General features: G+C 36.9%; 3 protein-coding genes across 3 annotated transcripts; 1 reads left to right on the top strand and 2 right to left on the bottom strand.

Annotated features, from left to right (window-relative positions):
- The first annotated feature begins 264 nt into the window (after positions 1-264).
- Positions 265-4,659, top strand: ube2c (ubiquitin-conjugating enzyme E2C). Its single transcript, XM_073852309.1, has 7 exons — positions 265-311; positions 887-997; positions 3,264-3,291; positions 3,391-3,477; positions 3,559-3,763; positions 4,021-4,080; positions 4,480-4,659. Exons 2-7 carry the CDS (start codon positions 897-899, stop codon positions 4,515-4,517), a joined length of 519 nt encoding a protein of 172 aa, XP_073708410.1. The 5' UTR covers positions 265-311; positions 887-896; the 3' UTR covers positions 4,518-4,659.
- Positions 4,660-5,638: 979 nt separating this feature from the next.
- LOC141347298 (regulator of G-protein signaling 9-binding protein) lies at positions 5,639-7,842 on the bottom strand. The gene is made up of 2 exons (XM_073852308.1): positions 6,925-7,842; positions 5,639-6,789 (listed from the first exon to the last, which is right to left on the bottom strand). The coding sequence occupies exons 1-2, from the start codon at positions 7,181-7,183 to the stop codon at positions 6,254-6,256; spliced, it is 795 nt and encodes a 264-aa protein (XP_073708409.1). The 5' UTR covers positions 7,184-7,842; the 3' UTR covers positions 5,639-6,253.
- Positions 7,843-10,659: 2,817 nt separating this feature from the next.
- On the bottom strand, positions 10,660-19,991 carry LOC141347209 (E3 ubiquitin-protein ligase RNF182). The gene is made up of 2 exons (XM_073852213.1): positions 19,720-19,991; positions 10,660-12,644 (listed from the first exon to the last, which is right to left on the bottom strand). The coding sequence occupies exon 2, from the start codon at positions 11,987-11,989 to the stop codon at positions 11,246-11,248; it is 744 nt and encodes a 247-aa protein (XP_073708314.1). The 5' UTR covers positions 11,990-12,644; positions 19,720-19,991; the 3' UTR covers positions 10,660-11,245.
- Positions 19,992-21,680: the final 1,689 nt, after the last annotated feature.

The raw sequence follows: 21,680 nt of genomic DNA, 5'->3' as shown, positions 1-21,680 counted from the left end.
TTTCATTTTATTGTAAAACTATGAGCAAACGAGTTTGTTTGATGCACTGACTGACTGAAACTAGTCAACGGTTACAGACACGCCCACCTGGCTGTATCAACCAATCAAATCAAATTGTTTTGTACCAAGCATCAATGCTTATTGGTTGCTATGCAATCGCTTTGTTCGTAATCCGTGCTTCTGATTGGTCGAAACGATGTTTAGGCGGAGAATTCCATTTGGCAACCTAAGTTTAAACAGGGGGGCGGGATGTGATTTAAAAATTTCGTTCGGTAATCTGTTAGTGTTGTCGACCGCATTGAGCACAGCCGGTAATATACATATCATTTAATTAATACAGTTTTTAATGTATATATCAAGATGATTTATAAACGTTGTATTGTTATGTTGCGGTATAGTTTGTTAATTGTTAGCGCATTCGCTAACTCGATAACATTACCTTAACTGACGAGTACGGATTTGTTATCGTTGGTCAAGTTATATTTCAGCTTTAGTTTACAGAGATACGTGTTGTTTAAATCGTTAGTTGTACGTTATATAGCGCTTGTGTTTATGTACGTCGTTTTGTTTAGGTTATCAATGTCTGCTTTATTATGAATAGACCTATAACCCTTTAACTTACCTCACATCAAAATGGAAACCGGTTTATTATTAAAAAAAACTAAATCAAAGCTATTTCCATTATGTTAGTTCGTTTAGTCTTCAGTTTCCATTCAGTCGATTCAGTTTCATTCTGCCGGTTAGTTTAGCTAGGTTGATGTGAAGCTCGCTAACGCTTAAAGTATACAACGTACTCGAGGTTTCTGTGTTGTAAACCGTTTTTAATGCTGTTGAGCTGCGAATTTGAACAAAAAACATAGTTTTTCCTTTTGTCAAACCATTGCAGATCTGACGCGATGGCCTCACAGAATATGGATCCCGCAGCAGCCTCGTCTACAGCAGCGCTGAAGGGCAGCGAGACAAGCGGAAGCATGTCGAAAGGCTCGGTCACTAAAAGGTTTGAATGCCGATGTTCCCTTTTAAGTGTACTGAACGGTTCAGTGTGCCACACACTAGCCATTCTCAGGAAGAAATGCGTTTAGGATCCTATGTAGCATTTCATAACTTGAAATCAATTCTAACGGGATCAAATAAGATGTTTCTGTAACCGCTTGTTTATTATTATGTTGGAAAATGTGTTTTCTTAACAGTATTTGTATTGAAATGCTGTGTAATACACTGGAATTAAGCAATATCAAGTGAGTAGGAGTCTTGCTCTGCTCAATGTCGGTACAGTTGTTTATTGATCTTGTAATAAAGGCAGAATCAAAAGTTCATATTGAGTAACATATGTTTGTGATACGATTGTACAGTCGTGGCCAAAAGTTTTGAGAATGACACAAATATTAGTTTTTACAAAGTTTGCTGCTGAATTGCTTTTAGATCTTTGTTTCAGTTGTTTCTGTGATGTACTGAAATATAATTACAAGCACTTCATACGTTTCAAAGGCTTTTATCGACAATTACATGACATTTATGCAAAGAGTCAGTATTTGCAGTGTTGGCCCTTCTTTTTCAGGACCTCTGCAATTCGACTGGGCATGCTCTCAATCAACTTCTGGGCCAAATCCTGACTGATAGCAACCCATTCTTTCATAATCACTTCTTGGAGTTTGTCAGAATTAGTGGGTTTTTGTTTCTCCACCCGCCTCTTGAGGATTGACCACAAGTTTTAAGATCTGGGGAGTTTCCAGGCCATGGACCCAAAATTTCAATGTCTTGGCCTCACTGTGCGTGAAGATGCGCTCAAACCTGCCTGCACTCCGATCCCGCAGCTGAATCCTCTTTAGGAGACCATCCTGGTGCTTGCTGGACTTTCTTGGACGTCCTGAAGCCTTCTTAACAAGAATTGAACCTCTTTCCTTGAAGTTCTTGATGATCCTATAAATTGTTGATTTAGGTGCAATCTTAGTAGCCTCAATATCCTTGCCTGTGAAGCCATTTTTATGCAACGCAATGATGGCCGCACGCGTTTCTTTGCAGGTTAACAATTGAAGAACAATGATTTCAAGCATCACCCTCCTTTTAACATGTCAAGTCTGCCATTCTAACCCAATCAGCCTGACATAATGATCTCCAGTCTTGTGCTGGTCAACATTCTCACCTGAGTTAACAAGACGATTACTGAAATGATCTCAGCAGGTCCTTTAATGACAGCAATGAAATGCAGTGGAAAGTTTTTTTTTGGGGATTAAGTTAATTTTCATGGCAAAGAAGGACTATGCAATTCATCAACTTTTGGCCACGACTGTACTGTGTGTTGTGTGTTTTTTTTTTTTTTTTTTTTTTTTTTTTTCCCCAAATTGTCAACCAAAATGGTTCCAATTCCAACTTGCATCACTTTACATGTTACAGAAATTACCCTGGGGTTTATAGATGTTTTAAAATCCTTTAAATGTGTTGTGATGTTTAAGAGGGACATTTGTTATTTGTATTCATAACTGAGAGCTAGAAAGTACTGTTTCAATGGAAATCCATTAGAACTTTTTGTGCCTAGGGGGCGCTAGTTTCTCAATTTGTTTCACTGCTTCTTAAAGAAGTTCACTTCCAGAATAAAAATTTCTTAATTTACTCACCCCCATGTCATCAAAGATGTTCTTTTAAGGTTTTTGAGGAATACATTACAGGGTTTTTCTTTGTATAGTAGACAATGGGAGCCAATAGATTAAAGGTCCAAATGGCAGTTTTAATGCAGCTTCAAAGAGATTTACATGATCCCAGCTAAGGAATAAGGCTCCTATCTAGTGTAATATATACATATTTTTTAACCACAAATGCTTGGCATTACATGGCGTTGGAAGGGTGACGTGGTTTTGTATTGTCTGAAGATGTGAATGCACATTTGTGGTTAAAAAGTATATAAATCTTAATTGCTTTTAAGAAAGTCCCAGATCGTTTTGCTAGATAAGACCCTTATTCCTTGGCTGGGATCGTGTCGAGCCCTTTGAAGCTGCATTAAAACAATTTTTAACCACTGGCCACCATTAAAGTCCACTATGTGGAGAAAAATCCTGGAACGTTTTCCTCAAAAACCTTAATTTCTTTGTGACTGAAGAAAGGACACGAACATCTCGGATGACATTGAGGTGATTAAAGTATCAGCAAACTTTTAATACCATTTTTACACTAATTTTGGCATCTGAAATGAACAAGTCTGGCATTTAAAATCATATATTTTATGTTTTGTGCTTCACATTCTGTTCTGTCCTCTTTTCGCTCTGTAGGCTTCAACAAGAGCTGATGACGCTAATGGTGAGACCTTTTATATACAGCTTTTATATACTTTTTTTTTTTTTTTTTTTTTTTTTTTTATAACTAGTTTGTTAACTTGGTGCTTTATGTCCAATGCAGATGTCAGGAGACAAGGGCATTTCAGCGTTTCCAGAGTCTGACAATCTCTTCAAATGGATCGGCACAATAGATGGAGCTCAAGGAACGGTAAGTGAAAATGTGATTCTTATAACGTGCTAGTCTAGATAAAAGATTTTATCTAAATCCATTCTTTTTCTCCCTGGTTAGGTTTATGAAGGCTTGAGGTACAAACTTTCACTGGAGTTTCCTAGCGGGTACCCCTACAACGCTCCTCGGGTGAAATTCATCACCACTTGTTTCCACCCAAATGTTGATGAGAATGGTTTCATCTGCCTAGACATTTTAAAGGACAAGTGGTCTGCTCTGTATGACGTTCGCTCCATACTATTGTCCATTCAGAGTTTATTAGGAGGTAGGTAGTGCTGAGCTTTTTCAGAATCTTGGTTCACTTTTGGTTTGTGAATTGGAACTTGACCACAACCAAGCAAGATGTTTAATTGTAATTAAATCACACCATGAAACAAGTTTTGTGACATGATTTCAATAACTGCCTATTTATGCCCCAATATAGGATACTTTAATTTAGCTTGTCTGTTTTCTGATTTGGTTTTTGAACTAATTTACTAGCTGTCTTGCCTGGATCGTTTACTCATGAATTCTTGTTTTTAGAACCCAACAATGATAGTCCAATGAACTCTGCAGCTGCTGAACTATGGGATGACCAGGAAGGTAAAAGTTATCATGCAACAATTAAGCAGTTATTTAAATGGGGTTCGTACAATGTGCTTAAAGTGCTTGAAGTACTTGTATTTGACTTTTTAAAATTTAAGGCCAGGAAAACCCTTGAAAATGGCAGTATTCCTGAAGAGGTACTTGAAAAGTGCTTTGATTGAAAGATGATTGAAATTAGTTTATTTTATTTTTTATTTATTTTTTTGTAAAGAAATAAACGTGGGATATAAAGTCCTTAAGTCCTAGAATTTCTTTTTACAATATTGGTACGAACCCTGTTTAAAGCTTAAGTATTTTGTGATTTTTTTTTTTTTTTTTTTTTTTTTTTTTTTCCTTCTAGGTAAATGTTTTGAATTATCCTATAAACTAACATATTTAAAATCCCTTTTGTTGCAGCCTTTAAAGCCCATTTGCACGCAACCTACAAGAACTGACTCTGATCATACATGTCTGCCGCTTGTTTTATCTGTGTCTGTTTTCTTGTTCGTAATAATGTAAATTATCTGTAATGGGTCTGTGTGTATATTATTTCTATGTTGTATTAAACTCGCTTGAATAAAATGCGGATTGAATTGAGTTTGTGTCCTTAATTATTGGAGTTAAAAGGGGAAAAGTAAGACCAGGGCCCGTATCCCTAAAGATTCTGAGAATCATCTCAGAAAGCTCCTAACTTAACCTAAAAATTCCTTGCCAGGAGTTTTAGCTTAGAAGTGATTCCAGAACATTTTCAGTGAACTCTGAGCAAGGAATGGATGGAAAATCCTATCTTAGTGAGGAGGTGTGGTTGACCCCGTTGCTAAGTATGAGTCATCATTTCAAAAGCCGTGATTGGTTGATCCTACAAGTTTGATGAAAATGAACTTTTGGTGATAATGAGCAAAGGATGTACCCTCAGATCAATAAACAATTTTACACTCTAATCTTATGCATACTGTAATTGTAAATAATATTTCACATTCAAGAAAATATCTGGAAAATGAATAGTAAACTGTAGGGGTTATAGCCTAACATTAGAATCTAAAATATGTGAAAACTTAAGCTCATTACACCCTGTTCAAATAATGATTTGTCTTATTTGCTAATATTAATATCCTAGCTGGCATATTTTGTACTTTCACTCCCATATGGACCCCATTGAAAACGAGATGGGCTGTCCTTAATGAAGTAGAAATTGCAACGTTACAACTCAGTGTGGTCTTAACGAGGGTAACACGGCTCAGCTTTTATCAATGTCTGTGATTGCTGGCTGGTCTATTTATGAAGGCTTGTTAACAAATATCCTACAAACAGTAAATGGCCATTTTGTGCAGCTGCTTAGGGGATCTCCTAAGCCACTAAAAGTCCTCTTCCCTGCTCTTAGCAGATCTCGCCTTGGGAGCCCTTTTAAGCGCTAGGAATCTTGAGGAATAGCTTTTATATCAACTGGGATTTTCGTGTCACTTTTAGGGGAAATCCTAAGAAAACATCATGATTCTGAGAATTTTCTTAGAATTTGGCCGCTAGGAGCCACTTTTTGCACAAAAAATCTTTAGGGATACGGGCCCAGAATGTTAAATAATTGATTGATTGTTTTATTTTCAATATAAAGAGTGTAGTGCATAACTGATCTGTTAAGAATATAGTCTGGAAAAAAGTGACCCTGGACCACAAAACCAGTCATAAGGGCTTTCTTTTTATTGGGATTTGAGCATCATCTGAAAGCTTATATAATTAAGCTTTCTGTTGACGTATGTTCTGGTAGGATAAGACAATATTTGGCTGAGATTTGAAAGTGGAATCTGAGGGTGCCTATTTGATTTATATATATAAATATATAGATAGAGATAGATAGATAGATAGATAGATAGATATATAGAGAGAGAAAATTGGTTTTAAAGTTGTCCAAGTTAAGTTCTTGCATATTATTAATCAAAGGTTAAGTAAGTTTTAATATTTTTACGAAATGTCTTCATGGAACATGATCTTTGGTTAATATCCTAATGATTTTTAGCATAAAAGAAAAATTGATAGTTTTGGCTGTTGCTACAAATAAACCTGTGCTACTTAAGTCTGATTTTGTGGTCCAGTGTCAAAAATTAAAATGCATTTAATTGAGTATAAAGTTTTACATAGTATAATTGTCAACAATTTCTTGTAACAATATTCTTGTAAAAAGTTCCACTTCCAGAACCTAGCTAAGCAAACATAGTAGACAGCCTACTTTGCAGTTGTGGTGATTGCAACAGCCTGATGTATTATTTTGAGACACCACCTCCACTTCCATCATGTCCTCCAAGCTTTCATCCTCGTCTTGCCCACCATCTTGGGTAGAAACGCCTTCTACCCAGGCTTCTTGTGTGGGTTCAACAGACCACAGTGGAACATTAACTCTTTGGAGCATTTCTTCAAGCAAAAGATCAATCTCCAATATGTGGTTCTTCAGGTGTGGGCTTGCAGTCTCCTCTACGGATAACCATGGCGTTTGTACCATGGCTGCCCGAGCTGCTACTTCCGATGTTCCACCCGCATAACCCGCGTTGACGAGGGCTTGTCGATCTCTGCGCTGGGTCAGGGGGAATATGTCTTGCAAAACCTTAACTTTCTTAAGGTCCTGCTGGAAATTTTCCAAGCTGGACAAGAAGATCACCCAGAGTCGTTCAACCTGTTCTTTGTCCTCTTGTCCTTGCTCCATTTCTATCAGCAGACTTAGCAGCCTCCGGTGAAGCCCTGAAACATGAGGCGATTAACAGTATGAATGTGGCGTAATTGAATATGGCCAGCCGCTAGTTTTTGCAGTGCAGAAAAGTACTGAAAGGGCAATGTAAAATGTCTGCACCACAAACTTTTTCCTGCTTGTCTTACCAGAGCATATTTTATGAGCCACTGTCCTGGTTTCCTCCAGCTCCTCTCTAAGGAAGCTCCCATCCATGTTGCTCCCCAAGGAGGTGGCCATTTGCTGGAAGCAGGCTGTCACTTTGCTCAGGGCGGCCTGTGCCCGTTCGCATTCACTCACCTGCCTCTTTCTGGTTTGGATTTCCACCACCGACTGCCGCCAGCGATTCATTACCACTCCTGTGGTGACCGACCTAAACTTTGCAGAAAATTTAAGAGTTGGTCTCATCAATATTTACAGATAATTTACTCACCCCCTTGTCATCCAAGATGTTTATGTCTTTCTTTCTTCAGTTGTAAAGAAATTGTTTTTGGAGTAAAACATTTTAGGATTTCTCTTCATATAGTGGACTTCTATGGTGCCCCTGAATTTTAACTTCCTAAATGCAGTTTAAATGCAGCTTCAAAGGACTCTAAACGATCCCAGCCGAGGAAGAAGGGTCTTGTCTAGCGAAACGATCAGTTTTATTCTAAAATTTTTTTTTGTCTTGTCTAGCTCTGTGTCAACTCTGTGTATTCCCGTTCAAGACAGTTAGGGTATGTCCAAAAAACTCTCATCTCGTTTTCTTGTCCAATTTTAAAATCAGCCTACATCGCTGTTTTACATGTTTTGTAAAGGGCGTTTGATCTTCTTTGCATGTTCACTTTGTAAACACTGGGTCGATACTTCTGCAGCCATGTAGGACGATTTTGAAGTTAGAAAAGAAAAAGAGATGGAGTTTTTCGACATACCCTAACTGTCTTGAACTGGAATACACAAAGAGTTCACGCAGAGCTGAACAAGACTAGCATTTGAGGTTAAAATGTATAAATTGTCAATTTATTTAGAAAATAACAGATCGTTTCGCTAGATAAGACACTTCTTCCTCGGCTGGGATCATTTAGAGCCCTTTGAAGCTGCATTTAAATTGCTTTGTGGAAGTTCAAATTCTGTGGTTCCATAGAAGTCCACTATATGGAGAGAAAATCCTGAAAAGTTTTCCTCAGAAAACATAATTTCTTTACGACTGAAGAAAAAAGACATGAACATCTTGGATGACAAGGGGGTGACTTCTTTAAACTAGACCATAACCATTTATTTTGCTTAAACACAAAAATCATTAGCCTCCTCTTTTAAGAGGAGTATTCTTATTTTACCTTATTTCTGATATTAATTTAATGTGATAATGTTCAACTTAAAGGCTACATTTGTTTGCATTTGTATGCCAACAATTGATAAAAGTAAAAAGGCACTTACTTCTAACTGAGCCTCAAAGATATCCGTATGATTTCATAGCCTTCGGAAACTACAAGTTGTTTTGACAGTCCTGCTTCTCAGCTTGATTACACCCGTTTGAGACACTTCTGCCAACCTCCTTGTATTTGTACGCTCACCTATGTTCTTTTTTCCAAAGCTTTTATAGAGGTCGGTCTTCAGGGACGCTTGTTAAAATTAGGCCCGAACCTTGCAGCCCGTGCTCCCAGAATACCTTGCGCTGTAGATCATTATGTCAAAGTTCTTTATTTCTCAGAAACGCATGCAGGACAAGGTTTTCGATCAAGAGGTCCGTGCATAATGACTTTCTACGTGCGGTTGTCTCTATATATATGTGTGTGTGTGTGTGTGTGTGTGTGTGTGTGTGTGTGTGTGTGTGTGTGTGTGTGTGTGTGTGTGTAATAATGTGTGTGCTGTGCACAGTGGTTTATGTGAAGTTAATTGTCCACGGGGAAAGTGGTATGGTATTGTGGAGGAACAGACGGGGATCCTTTATTGACTCCCTTGTGGTTACTTGGGCTTGTTTGAAAGCTGTGTGTCGCTTGATGCAACACGTATGCTCCCGTGGGTCAAGTCTCCTGAGCAACACCAGTAATATTAGCTCATTCAGTTAGCAAAACAGCGAACCTGTAATAGGCACTGACACAATTCCTCAGTCGTAATTATAATTGGCTTCACACTCAAAATTGTGATATAGGAGAATATTCTTTTTATATTAAAGGGTTGATTTACCAAAAAACGAAAATTAGCCAATTATTTACTCACCTTCAAGGCATCCTACATGTATGACTTTCTTCTTTCAGACAAATCTTTAAAATCTTTACATTAAAAATGATCCTGTCTCTTCCAAGACTTATAATGGCGATGGATGGGTGTTTCTTACAAAACTGCATTGATTCCCTACAGGAGGCCTTTATTCACTTTTTATTATTGTTGAACAGAAAAAACTTGCTCACTGCCATTATAAAGTTTGGAAAAGCCAGGAAACTTTTTCAAAGTAACTCTGATTGGATTCGTCTGAAAAAAGAAAAATATACACACCTAGGATGCCTTGAGGATGAGTAAATCATGGGCTAATTTTCATTTTTGGGTGAACTAACCCTTGGAGTAAGATGCAATAATTACTAAACTCATTCCTTTTTGAAACGCCAGTTGCAATGAAAATCCTTTTCCGGAACTATAGAAGGTTTGCAGTTATGTCACGATTTAGTCAATTACTAGGATGTGCAGCCATACTGGCGATACTCGAATGTAAACAACAGCATGGATAGCATGGTTAATGTACTACTGAATACGTTGTTCTGCTAATTTATGCTAAAATATGGAAAAAAACATGTGGAAGCTTCTAAATTATATAGAGAAGGTGCAAATATTTTGACAAACTAAAGTTAATCGGTGGTAAAGATATGGACGAGTTGTATTAATGAAAATATTTGCCTTATTTCACCTACTTGACCAGAAATCACAATGTTGTCAATATTCTTGCCCTGGAAATCCCGGTTTAGCCTACCACAAACGCCTTTTGTAGCTCAAGACAGTTTTTGGCTATCTTCTTCTTGATTTGTTATAACTTTAGGCAGTATATTAGTACTCTGAATGTTTTTCCCGGTCTGACCGATGTGCACAGCCCAAAAAATTACAATAATTGACCATTTTCAGCTGGAATAATCAGCAAAATATTAGAGTTCCGTTTGGTTCAGTGGCATTATGTTCAGTGCTGCCAATATAGCCAATTGATAACCATTTGAGCCATTTGAATTGGTTCATTTGAAAATAGACATTTCATTATTTTACAAAGTCCCAATGTTTCGTTATTGTAAACGCACACAAATAAGCATAGAGTCTTTACTAATTCGAAAAATGTATTACTCTACTCTGTATGACCAAAAATGGAGTATTTTACTGCACTGGCACCTCCATCTGTCATGCAGCGAGTGCACTACTATTCAGCTTACTATTCATCATTAGTTAGAGTGGCCAAAATTGCTACTACTAACATATTTCAAATAATAAGCCAAATTTGAGGTCAATAAATGATAGATAAGCTTTTGGATGTCCTGCCCGATGTACTGTATTACCACAAAGCCAGCAGTTAACAATCAGTCCGTCACAGACTGTGTGATTTTGCCACGTCATGTGGATTATTATTATAATTTTTTTTTCTTATGACTGAAGGTCATTGCACAGTCTGAAATGTTTGTATGCGTTTTTTAGTTTTTTCATATTCATCATCCTTTCCTATCAAAATGCTTGCTACATATGTGAAAACGCAGAAAATCGAACCAGATCCAAATTGTTTTATCACGGACGAAAGTTTTGGAGGCAGTGCATATTTATTTTTTAATATGCGACATTTTTGGACAAAAATTTTGACCAAGCCTCTCCTCTTCTGGTTAGTCGACTATTAGGCAGCAGACCTAATGGTAAGTGTACTTAAAAGTTCAATCCACTTCTGTTAGATATGGAAGAATCTTTATTGAATATCTAACAGGTGGCTTTAAAGTATTTGTTCATTCTCATAGCAATGACAAACACAAATTCACTTATTTTACAGATACGTTACAGCTTGGCCATTGACACGCCTTACAAAGGCAACTAGGAACTTCAACGAGAACATTGAGACAATGATTGAAATTATACCACAGATATTCATAAGATAACGGAAAACGAACATTCATCTAGAGTATTGTCGAACACATCCTGTGGTTTCCATATTAAAGTGTGGAAGGACTTTATGCTCTGTTGCGTGTTATTTATATCACAGTTGAAGTTGAAGACCCATTGGGTGAACTAGACACGATACAAAACCACAGCGATCTGATGCAGTCCAAAAATCAATACCTCCAGCTTGCATCAAAGTCAAGTATAGTTGGCCCTGCATACAATGTGAGGTGAGTTACAAGGAGTTCACGGGTAGATGCTGGTATAATCTGGTGCGACGGGAAAAACGGGGCATCTGGGATTAGCAGATATGCATCAGTCATTTGGCTTTTGTTCGTTTACAGGTCTCGCTAGTCCAAAGATCAGCATAGGATGTTATGTGGCGATGGCCTCCATGATCTCATGGCACAGACATTGGCAGAAGCCGTAGAACACGCAAAGAACCAGAGTAGAGGGCACCAGGCTGACCAAGATCACTCCCATCGTGAGCTGTTGGATCATCAGCAAGTAGATCCCAAGCGGCAGTGAGCTAAAGTAGACCAGGCAAAGGAAACCCATCAGAAAGCGAGGAACCGTACGAGACGTCCACGCCCGGCACTTCTGCACGGGGAGGTGGCAAGGCAAGGAGTCCAGGCTGGCCGGCCGATACAAGCGCACCATGTTCAACATGCTCATAGAATCCGAGGACTGCGACTCTCCAGGGACTTCCATGATTGTGATGACGAGGCAGTCGGAGGAGCTGTGGGCTTGCTCACCTGCGCTCAGGCTGTTAGGCGTCAAAAGGACTTCGCCGCTGGGTGTGGTGCCACTCTTTCGCGCCCGATCCTGGTAAGTCAGAATTGCCAAAATGTTGCTGTCATCTTGAAGCAACCAGATCTCCTCGTCGGGGACGTGAGTCTCGTGCCGACAGAAGGGGCAGCTGATGATGCTCGGAGACGAGTCCAGCTCCACCATTTTCTTGAGGCATTTGGCACAGACGCGGTGCAAGCAGCTCAACACCTTGGGCTTGCGGGCTCGGGTGTCAAAGCGATTGTAGCAGATCTTGCACTCCAGCTCCTCCACCGTATAAATCACCGGTGCCTGGGAGCCTTCCGTCTCCGAGTCGGACTTCTGGCTCATCCTGAGAGATGGAGCGCGGCCACAGCTGAGAGGACTGGAAGAGCCAGGTGCAAATGCTCGAATTAAGCAAATTTTAGTACGCTGTAGGAGCAGCACCTGAGCACCGTCCTTGTTAGCCCTTGTTTTTCTGCTTTGTGTTTGATTTTCACCAATGGGGATTGGTTAAATTCATCTTTTGAAGAGCTTGCAGCACATAATGATGATTACAAGTCTACAGAAAGCTTAACGTACACAAGTCCATGATATGACACCCTGATGTAATATGCGAAAATACAACAATACAGAAATTCGCTGCATGCTAAATGAAGATCTCCATTCACTGTATGCACTCAAGAACTTACTTGGGATTTTCCAGCATTGTTTTTAGCGAAAGATCAAACTGAAGAGACAATAAAGAATTAAAGTCAGTTGACACCATAAGAGTCCAAAAATGTTCCATAGCAGCGTCTGCCAGTTTCTTTGAAATTAGAATCCGGACCCAGAGCGCGTTTTCCACCTCATTCCGTGATTCTGGAATGAGGTGGAAGAGTCGCAGATTCAGATCAAGTCCTAAACACTCCCAGATATTTTCTTCCGGTAATGGCTACACTTGATTATGACCTTCAGCTATGAATGCTCATACTGTCCTCGCAGTTCTCGAAGCTCTTTGTTCATTCTGCAAAAAAAATGAGAGAAGAGACAGAGTTATCTGGATGAGAATGCAATTGTTTGCAAATGTTAACACTTTGCAGCAGATCTAAAGAACACAAGAGGGAATAGCTTGATATCTGCACTTACCTTTTGTGAGTAAAACCCTTCTAGTGTCATTGAGCCAGCAGCGGTAAAAAACCTTTTGCATTCATCAAGCCCTTCCTATCAGGCGTATAGATGTCAACATAGGGGTGGGCGTGTGTGATAGAAAGCATGCACACTGCCCGCCAAAACAGTACTAGTTGTTCCTCCCAATATTTACATTAGTAGCTGACTGTTGACTTTTTAATGTCAAATTCTCTTTTACCTTCAAAAGTTTACACACACTTTGCAGAATCTGCAAAATGTAAATTATTTTTAGCAAAATAAGAGAGATCATACAAAATGCATGTTATTTTTCATGTAGTACTGACCTGAATGAGATATTTCACAGAAGACATTTGCATATAGTTCAAAAGAGAAAATAATAGTAGATTTTATAAAAAATTACCCTATTCAAAAGTTTACATACGCTTGATTCTTAATACTGTGTTGTTACCTCAATGACCCATATTGTGTTTTGTTTTGTTTTTGTTTAGTAAGTCTTTAATGAGTCCTAAACAGTTAAACCGCCCACTGTTCTTCAGAAAAATCCCACAAATTCTTTGGTTTCTCAGCATTTTTGTGTATTTGAACCCTTTCCAAAAATGACTGTATGATTTTGAGATCCATCTTTTTACACTGTGTAACTTCAACTATTACAGAAGTTTTAAACACTCACTGATGCTACAGAAGAAAACACAATGCATTTAGAGCTGGGGGTGAATACTTTTGAGCAGAATTAAGATGTGTACAATTTTCTTATTTTTTGCCTAAATTCATATTTTTTCCCCATTTAGTACTACCCTTCAGAAGCTACAAAAGATACTTACATGTTTTCCAGAAGACAAAAGTAAAATTACCCTTCAGATTCAAAAAGTTGACACTTAATGCATCAAGTTTTCTTCTGAAGCATCAGTGTGTTTGAACCTTCTGTAATAGTTGCATATGAGTCCCTCAGTTGTCCCCAGTGTGAAAAGATGGATCTCAAAATCATACAGTCGTTATTGGAAAGGATTTTTCTGAAGAACTGTTCAGGACAAACAATTACTTATACACAACTATCACTAAACAAAAAAACAACTGTGGATCATTCAGGTAACAACACAGTATTAAAAACCAACTGTATGTAAACTTTCGTTAACATCTTTTATGTGAAATATCTTATTCAGATTAGAACTAAATAAAAAATAACATGCATTTTGTAAAATAATACACATTTTGCAGGTTCTGCATGGTGTATGTAAACTTTTGACCTCAACGGTATAACATATGCTAAAGGAGATCCTCAGTTGTGTGGCCAAAGTTGATTATATATGTAATTAGTTCCTATATTTCCTGATTCCCTGCGGACGTGACTCACTCCGATCTGACAGAGAGGCAAACAAGTGATGCAAGTGGATGTTAACACGAGAGTGGCAAACATGCAAATTTAATTTCCCACTACGAAACATTTCATTGTTTTTCCTCCTCTCTCTTTCCATGTCTCAAAGCGCAGGTTGTTCGAATTTGAAGCCGGTCTATAAATAGCATGCGTGCGGCGCTAGAGGATACAGCGTCCCCCCGCCCCCCAACCTTGATGACTGTGATAAGGACTGTCACACACACACACACACACACACACACACTCGTGTCCAACAGTCGAGGACGCAGTGATGCGCTGAAATTATGACTTTGACATTGTATGGCAGCTTGTCTCTAAGGGTTCCTCAGCTAGGTCATGTAAATGGCGGCAGAGTCTGTTGAATGAAAGCCAGTGGGTCAAAACTGACATCCACGATGTCATCCACGATGCGAGAGGAGTGAAGGTTAAAAGAACGCAACCGTCATATAGAATTTATTTAGTCAATACATGCTAAATACATTCTATACATTCTATATAAAATATAGAATTTATTTAGTCAATACATGCTAAGGGCGCATCTACATTTAGCTGAGTAATCAATGCAGTTGCAGTGGAATATATTAACTGGTTCTCAGTGGCTTGTAAATAAAGACCTTTGTTCAGATGAAGAATGTGCTATTTTTAAATGCAATTTGTGTGATGCTGGAATTCAGGGACTGGGTCTGAATTTATCATCATGTTGGCTTTAAAAAAGCACTGGCAGGAAAAACGAGTATGCGTAGACTAGAATGGCAAACATATGCATCTGCCTAAATTAGTTGATGCTGCTATTTATGGACCATGTCTTATGAAAACCAACATGTCGGAATGACATTTTGCCTCAAAACAAAACTCATCAAGAAGAAAAATGTGCTTAATTGTCATGAAAATGTCAGTGCAAAGCATCCTAGAAATAGGTTTAATTGTCTTTATCAAAAATGCATTTTCTTTTTCCTTCTTCTGAGGTGAAGTGGACATGTTATGTGAGATTCACTCACAAGCTCTCAATCTTGAGGTCTGTAATGAAAAATCAATTTTTATTTACGTTCATCATTGTCCGTTTGGGATGTCTAAAGTGTCTTGTTTCTAAAATAATTGAATTTGAATAGTGATAATGATGAGAAGTGTAAGTTGGTGTTTGTCATCTTGCTCTGGTGACCTGTAGTGCCAGTAACCGCAGGAGACGATTGCGTCTGTGTGTAGGCTATGTGTTTGTGTGAGAAGCGGAAATAAAGATGCAAGGGGCGTTCACAGGAAAACACCATCTGTGTCCTGGTGCTGTGGGTTACATAAATAATACCAGTTCACCTGCCGGCTCCAATGCTTACGTCAGCCTTTTGATGAGCATGCAGGCCTTCTGAAATGCTTCTTATTTTCAATGTTAGTTTGAATGTATAAACCTTGATTTTTAGCTAATTTAATAACAATTACAACTTCATGTTAAGTATAAATGAGATAAATAAAAGAATAATGATAATGAAGCTTTGAATTTAGACCCTAGATGCATATATTTAGGATCATTGATCAGTCATTTAAGTCAAACTGTTGGTTCCAGACTGACAACCAATGTTTACAAACCACAAATGACCAAGTAGTTCAGTTAGATATGCAGATAAAGCCTGTTTAAAAAGCAACTAAAAGAAATAACTACTTATGACCTAAAAAATGAACAAGAGTACACTTTTTTTTCCTTTTAAATGAACTCAAATTGGCGTCGAGCATGAATGTTTCATGAATGTTCTTACTTGCGTTATGATGTGTTGTGCATTCAAGTGATTTTGCTTGGAATAAAATGGATGCGTCATGTTTCTTTCTCTCTTTTTCAGTTCCTAGGCAGGAAGCTTTTTTGCACTAGTGCCACAAAATGCACATTAGATGTGTAACTGATGCTTGAGAATTACAGGAGGGTAACAGGGCTGAAACTAAATTCTGCAGGAAGGTAGAGATCTCCTTGTGAAGGTCCTTTTAAAACTATCAGAATTAGGAAAATGATAAAGTCATAGACACAAAAGCAACCATATCATCTACCAGGAGCAGAATTAGAATCTAAATAATATGGGTTGACCAATATGTTTTTCAGAGCCGATACCAATTATCATAGATCAAATAGACCAATAACTTATTTTTTTTTTTTTACTTTTTTTTTTACCAATTGGTCGACCCCTACCAAATAGTATTTACAACCCTTTGTATTTCTGACAAAATCTTTATTTAAATTATTTGATCAACAAATTGGTTTTGAAAATGACATACCGATAACCATAGAAATGCTTAATATCGGCGCAGATAAAAGGCTGATAATCGGTCAATCCCTACCAAACAGTATTAACAACCTTTTGTATTTCTGATAAAAACTTTCTTTAAATGCTTTTAAATTATTTAATCAGCAAATTGGTTTTGAAAATTACTAATACCGATGACCATAAAAATGCTTAATATCGGTGCCGATAATTGGTAGACCCCTAACAAACAGTATTTACAACCTTTTGTATTTCTGACAAAAAAAATTCTTTAAAAGTTTGTAAATTATTTTATTAGCAAATTGGTTCTGACAAAATCTTTCTTTAAATTATTTTATTAACAAATTGGTTTTAAAAATGACATACCGATAACCATAAAAATGCTTAATATCGGTGCTGATAAATGGACAGGCCGATAATCGTCGACCCCTACCAAATAGTATTTAGAGCCTTTGTATTTCTGATTAAAAACGTTCTTTTAATGCTTTTAAATTATTTTATCAGCAAATTGGTTTTGAAAATGACTGATACCGATAACCATAAAAATGCTTAATATCGGTGCCGATAAATGGACAGGCCGATAATCGTCGACCCCTACCAAATAGTATTTAGAGCCTTTGTATTTCTGATTAAAAACGTTGTTTTAATGCTTTTAAATTATTTTATCAGCAAATTGGTTTTGAAAATAACAGATACCGATAAACATAAAAATGCTTAATATCGGCACCGATAATCAGTCAACCCCTACCAAATAGTATTTACAACATTTTGTATTGCTGACAAAAACTTTCTATAAATGCTTTTAAATTATTTATCAGCAAATTGGTTTTCAAAAATTACCAATACCGATAACCATAGAAATGCTTAATATCTGCACTGATTAACGGACAGGCAGATAATTGGTAGACCCCTAATAAATAGTATTTACAACCTTTGTAAATTATTTAATCAGCAAATTGGTTTTGAAAATGACCAATACCAGTGCTTAATATTGCTGCCGATAATCGGCCAGGCCCATAAATGCTCGACCTCTACTAAATAAACATTTACAATCTTTTGTATTTCTGTAATGTGATGTGTTTCCATGTATAACTTGTATTCAATTAGTTAAAAATGAACTTTTAACCTTTTTATCCATCAGGAACCCTCCTGAAATGCCACCGTCACACATTTGAGCTGGCTTTTTGACTGGAACGTGGAAACTAAAGGTCAAGTTCATCCTCAAGAGTGTCTCTTCATATATCACTGGTAACAATTCTTTGTATTTATTGTTATTTCCAATTGTTTCACCAAATAGCTTTAAATTACTGTGAACTATTGGTAAGATTCTCTACATGTTATGATTAGGAATATATGATTTTTAAAATAATTTTACATGATTTTAATTACTTACTTACAAAATTAAGACCTTGAATGAGTATTTAAAAAGCGTGAGTCTAATTTTGGGATCTAGTTCAACATGAAAGGAATGAGGTGTATTATCAGCTAGCAATGCAACTACGATTGATTTCTGTGCAAAACTGAAGAGACCGAATGCCCAATACAGGTAAATAAATCTCCTATCAATTCATTCTGACCAGTAATTTAATTTCTGCCAGAACTGACAGGCACTCATCGCACCCAGCGGAGCCGTCCGGACATCAGCACCAAATGTACCTTTGTCTTGACAACTGAACAGAAGGATATCAGACTGTCCAGCAAAACAAGGTACGTGACAAAGATGAACTACAATAGAAGCGTTACAGAAATATTTTCAGACCGGTTCAATATGTTGGAAGAGCTTTTGAAAACAAAAAGAGTTTCATTTTGAAGCACAGCCTTATTTTTGGTCACTTCTGGCCATGCAGTAAAAAAAAAATGCTTGCTTTTTTGCAGTTGTTCCTGATTTAGTGTGACAGCTCAGTGGTGATTTCACATTTGAGTTAGCCATTCTATTCACTGAAGCGCAGGTATAAAACAGTCCAACCCACACAGGTAACCAGTGGCCTAGTTTACAGTGAACCCGGAAGAAGGGATACATCTGTAATGCAACAGAAAAGTCCTAAATGATCAACTCATCCTCAAGTGACCGCTGGGTTTGGCCAAGACATGCCATTTTGCAATTGGGAACATTGCCAAGGCTGAACGCTGTCGTCATAAATAAGTATAATCGGGGCTGAGGTGCAAAGCACTTCTTAGAATCTTTCCATCTTTAGAACACACTCGCATGTTTCTCATGAAAGCTAGGATGATGCTTTTAAACATGCATTATAGTTTTAATAATATGTTTTTGTGTCTTGCATCCAGCACTCTCTTTAAAGTGGCAGACTCTATTAATGATGGCTTTCGAGAGGCTTTTTCAGTGAGGTAATTACAATTCATCCTCCACATAAGACATTATATAACATGCTAAGACGCACTCTCTCTCTCTCTCTCTCTCTCTCTCTCCATAGTTCTCTCAATGACTGTATTCACAGTTCATTAGTGAGGAGTCTGATACTGCTAGATATTATGTGCTCAAGAAAATAACTCTTCAAATCATTCACACAGCTCTTGACAATTGATTTGTGCATAGTGTAATAAAATAGGTGTTTAGAATTATTTTACTTACATTTTTGGCCACAGACTTATTCACAGAAAGACTAAATTTCAGATCCATCAGTTAAATTATTGAGTTATAGATATAGTAATAGGCCTATATGTGCAATGCATTTGACATTTATCAACTATAAATGACAATATGTTTAATTAGCTGACATGAGTTGTTTACAAAACCATAAAATTCAAATTCTAATCGAACTAATACAATTTAATCAATCAAAACTCTCAGCAATCACTATTTTGCTTCATTACTAGCTGTAATTTTTAATCTCAATTGCTGGTCCAACAGGTTTTTACTTCAAATTCATCGAGTGGATTTTATCAGAGAAACAGACGAAGAAACAAATGTACTGATATTTTAAAAAAACGATTGTAGTTTTTACATTAAACAAACACAAGTAGTGGCTAATCGCACAAATAACGATAAGGTTATCTGTCGCGTTGAGGCGTATGTTTTGTTATTTAGCGCCTTCGCTTTTCTAACGGCTTAAGCCGTGTTAGTATTTAAATGACAGCTCGGATAAATCTAATTAATTATTCAAACTAATTTGCCTCACATGTTTGCCTTTGGAAAAAAAAAAAAGTCGCGCTCCGCGGCGTCGTAGATGTCCATCGAATGCGTTGCGCTGAAACGTTGATTATGCGTTAAAAACGCATCTAAACATTTGATGCATGTAAACAATTTAATAAACAGACTCGATGTTTATACCATAAGCTGTAAACGTTTATAATCCGCAGTTATCGTCAATGACACTCACCCTCAGGTCTTGATTGCGGCTCGAAAGCAGTCATTTCCAGCTTCGTCCCTCCAGTCCAATGTAAGAATCGTCTATTACCGCCACATTTTCTTTTTCTCGTCGCTTTGTGGTGAGTCACAGTCAATCTTGAGGTCCCATCTGTCCGACCACAACTGCTACATCCCCCTCATTGCGGTAATGCTACAGCATAAGAAGCTGCACGGATTTCTCCTCAGTGGTTGCTGTGGCAACAGGAGCCAGCGCGGGCTCCGACCGGTGTCCACCGAACTAACGCGTTTGACTTTCTCTTACCGGACGCACGTGAGCATTGATAGACAGGCTGCTTTGAGGTTGATTCGGTTGTTTTTCAGATTTTTCTTTGAGAGGTATTGATTTTTCCTCTAGGAGAAATTAAACTCATCAAACGCATATTAAATCTACTTTGATATATCATTAATTAAACTATCTTCTTTTTTCTAATACAAGGTCATAATGATTTGTCATTGTTTTTGAGGTAATAGGTTTATTTTGTCATTGTCTGGATGCTCTTTTGTCAGTGGTGTTACACTTGGGAACCAGTAGCTAACAGCCCTGACAGTAATAACAACACTGTGAAATTACCTTATGAATCACTTAACATGGCGGATGACACAGCAAAAACAACTAGATTAACAACCTGTCTCAAAAGCTTAATGGTAACAGCACTGACAGTGACCCTCAGAGCATGCAGCTATGAAATAAAGAGGAGAAAGATGGTGGCATGGCAAGGATGCAAGGAAATCATACACTGAATCTTAAAAAGTAATGTTATGATCCTAAATGCTCTGGGTGAAAAAGGGGGGTTTAACAATAAATAAAACAGGAAATATAATTAATACAAATAACTGAATTAAAAAAAAAATGTTAAAATACACTTTCATTTCACATTCCTTCAGAATTTAATGTTTTACTTGGTGCAAACTGTTTCGTAATTAAGTGTGTGAAATTTACTAGAAATTTCTGAGTTAAAATTATATATTAAATTCTAAAAAATAACCCCCTGTAACCTCCAGTATTCCTTGTTTTAATTGCATATTAAACAATATAATAAATAATTTATAATTAATACACAGAATACACTGAACCACTATACATAAATATATACACTACCAGTCAAAAGTTTTTGAACAGTAAGATTTTTAATGCTTTTTAAAGAAGTTTCTTCTGTTCACCAAACCTGCATATTTTAATCCAGTACAGCAAAAACAGTAAAAAATGTAAAATATTTTTACTATTTACAATAATTGGTTTCTATTTGAATTTTAAATATTATGTTAAAAACAGCCGAGTAGATTTTTTGTTTTCAGTTTTCTTTGATGAATAGAAAGATCAGAAGAACAGCGTTTATCTAAAATAGAAATCTTTGTAACATTATTATATGTCTTTATCATCACTTTTTTATTATCAATTTAACAGATCCTTGTTGAATAAAAGTATTATTTTTTTTAATTATTCAATAACTATATATTAAATTCTAAAAAAATAACCTCCAGTAATCCTTGTTTGATTTACATATTAAACAATATAATAAATAATTTATAATTAATACACAGAATACTCTGAACCACTATACATAAATATATACCCCACCAGTCAAAAGTTGTTGAACAGTAAGATTTTTAATGCTTTTTAAAGAAGTTTCTTCTGTTCACCAAACCTGCATTTATTTAATTTAGTACAGCAAAACAGGAAAATATTTTTACTATTTAAAATATTTGGTTTCTGTTTGGATATATTTTAAAATGTAATTTATTCCTGTGATTTTAAAGATGAATTTTTGGCATCATTACTCCAGTCACATGATCCTTCAGGAAATCATTCTAATATGCTGATTTGCTGCTCAAAAAGCATTTATTATGTTAAAAACAGCTGAGTAGATTTTTGGTTTTTAGTTTTTTTTTTTTATCAATAGAAAGATCAGAAGACCAAAATGTATCTAAAAT

This window comes from Garra rufa, chromosome 12, assembly GCF_049309525.1.
Source record: "Garra rufa chromosome 12, GarRuf1.0, whole genome shotgun sequence".
NCBI classification, from domain to species: Eukaryota; Metazoa; Chordata; class Actinopteri; order Cypriniformes; family Cyprinidae; genus Garra; species Garra rufa.
This window is presented reverse-complemented; position numbering and strand designations above follow the sequence as displayed.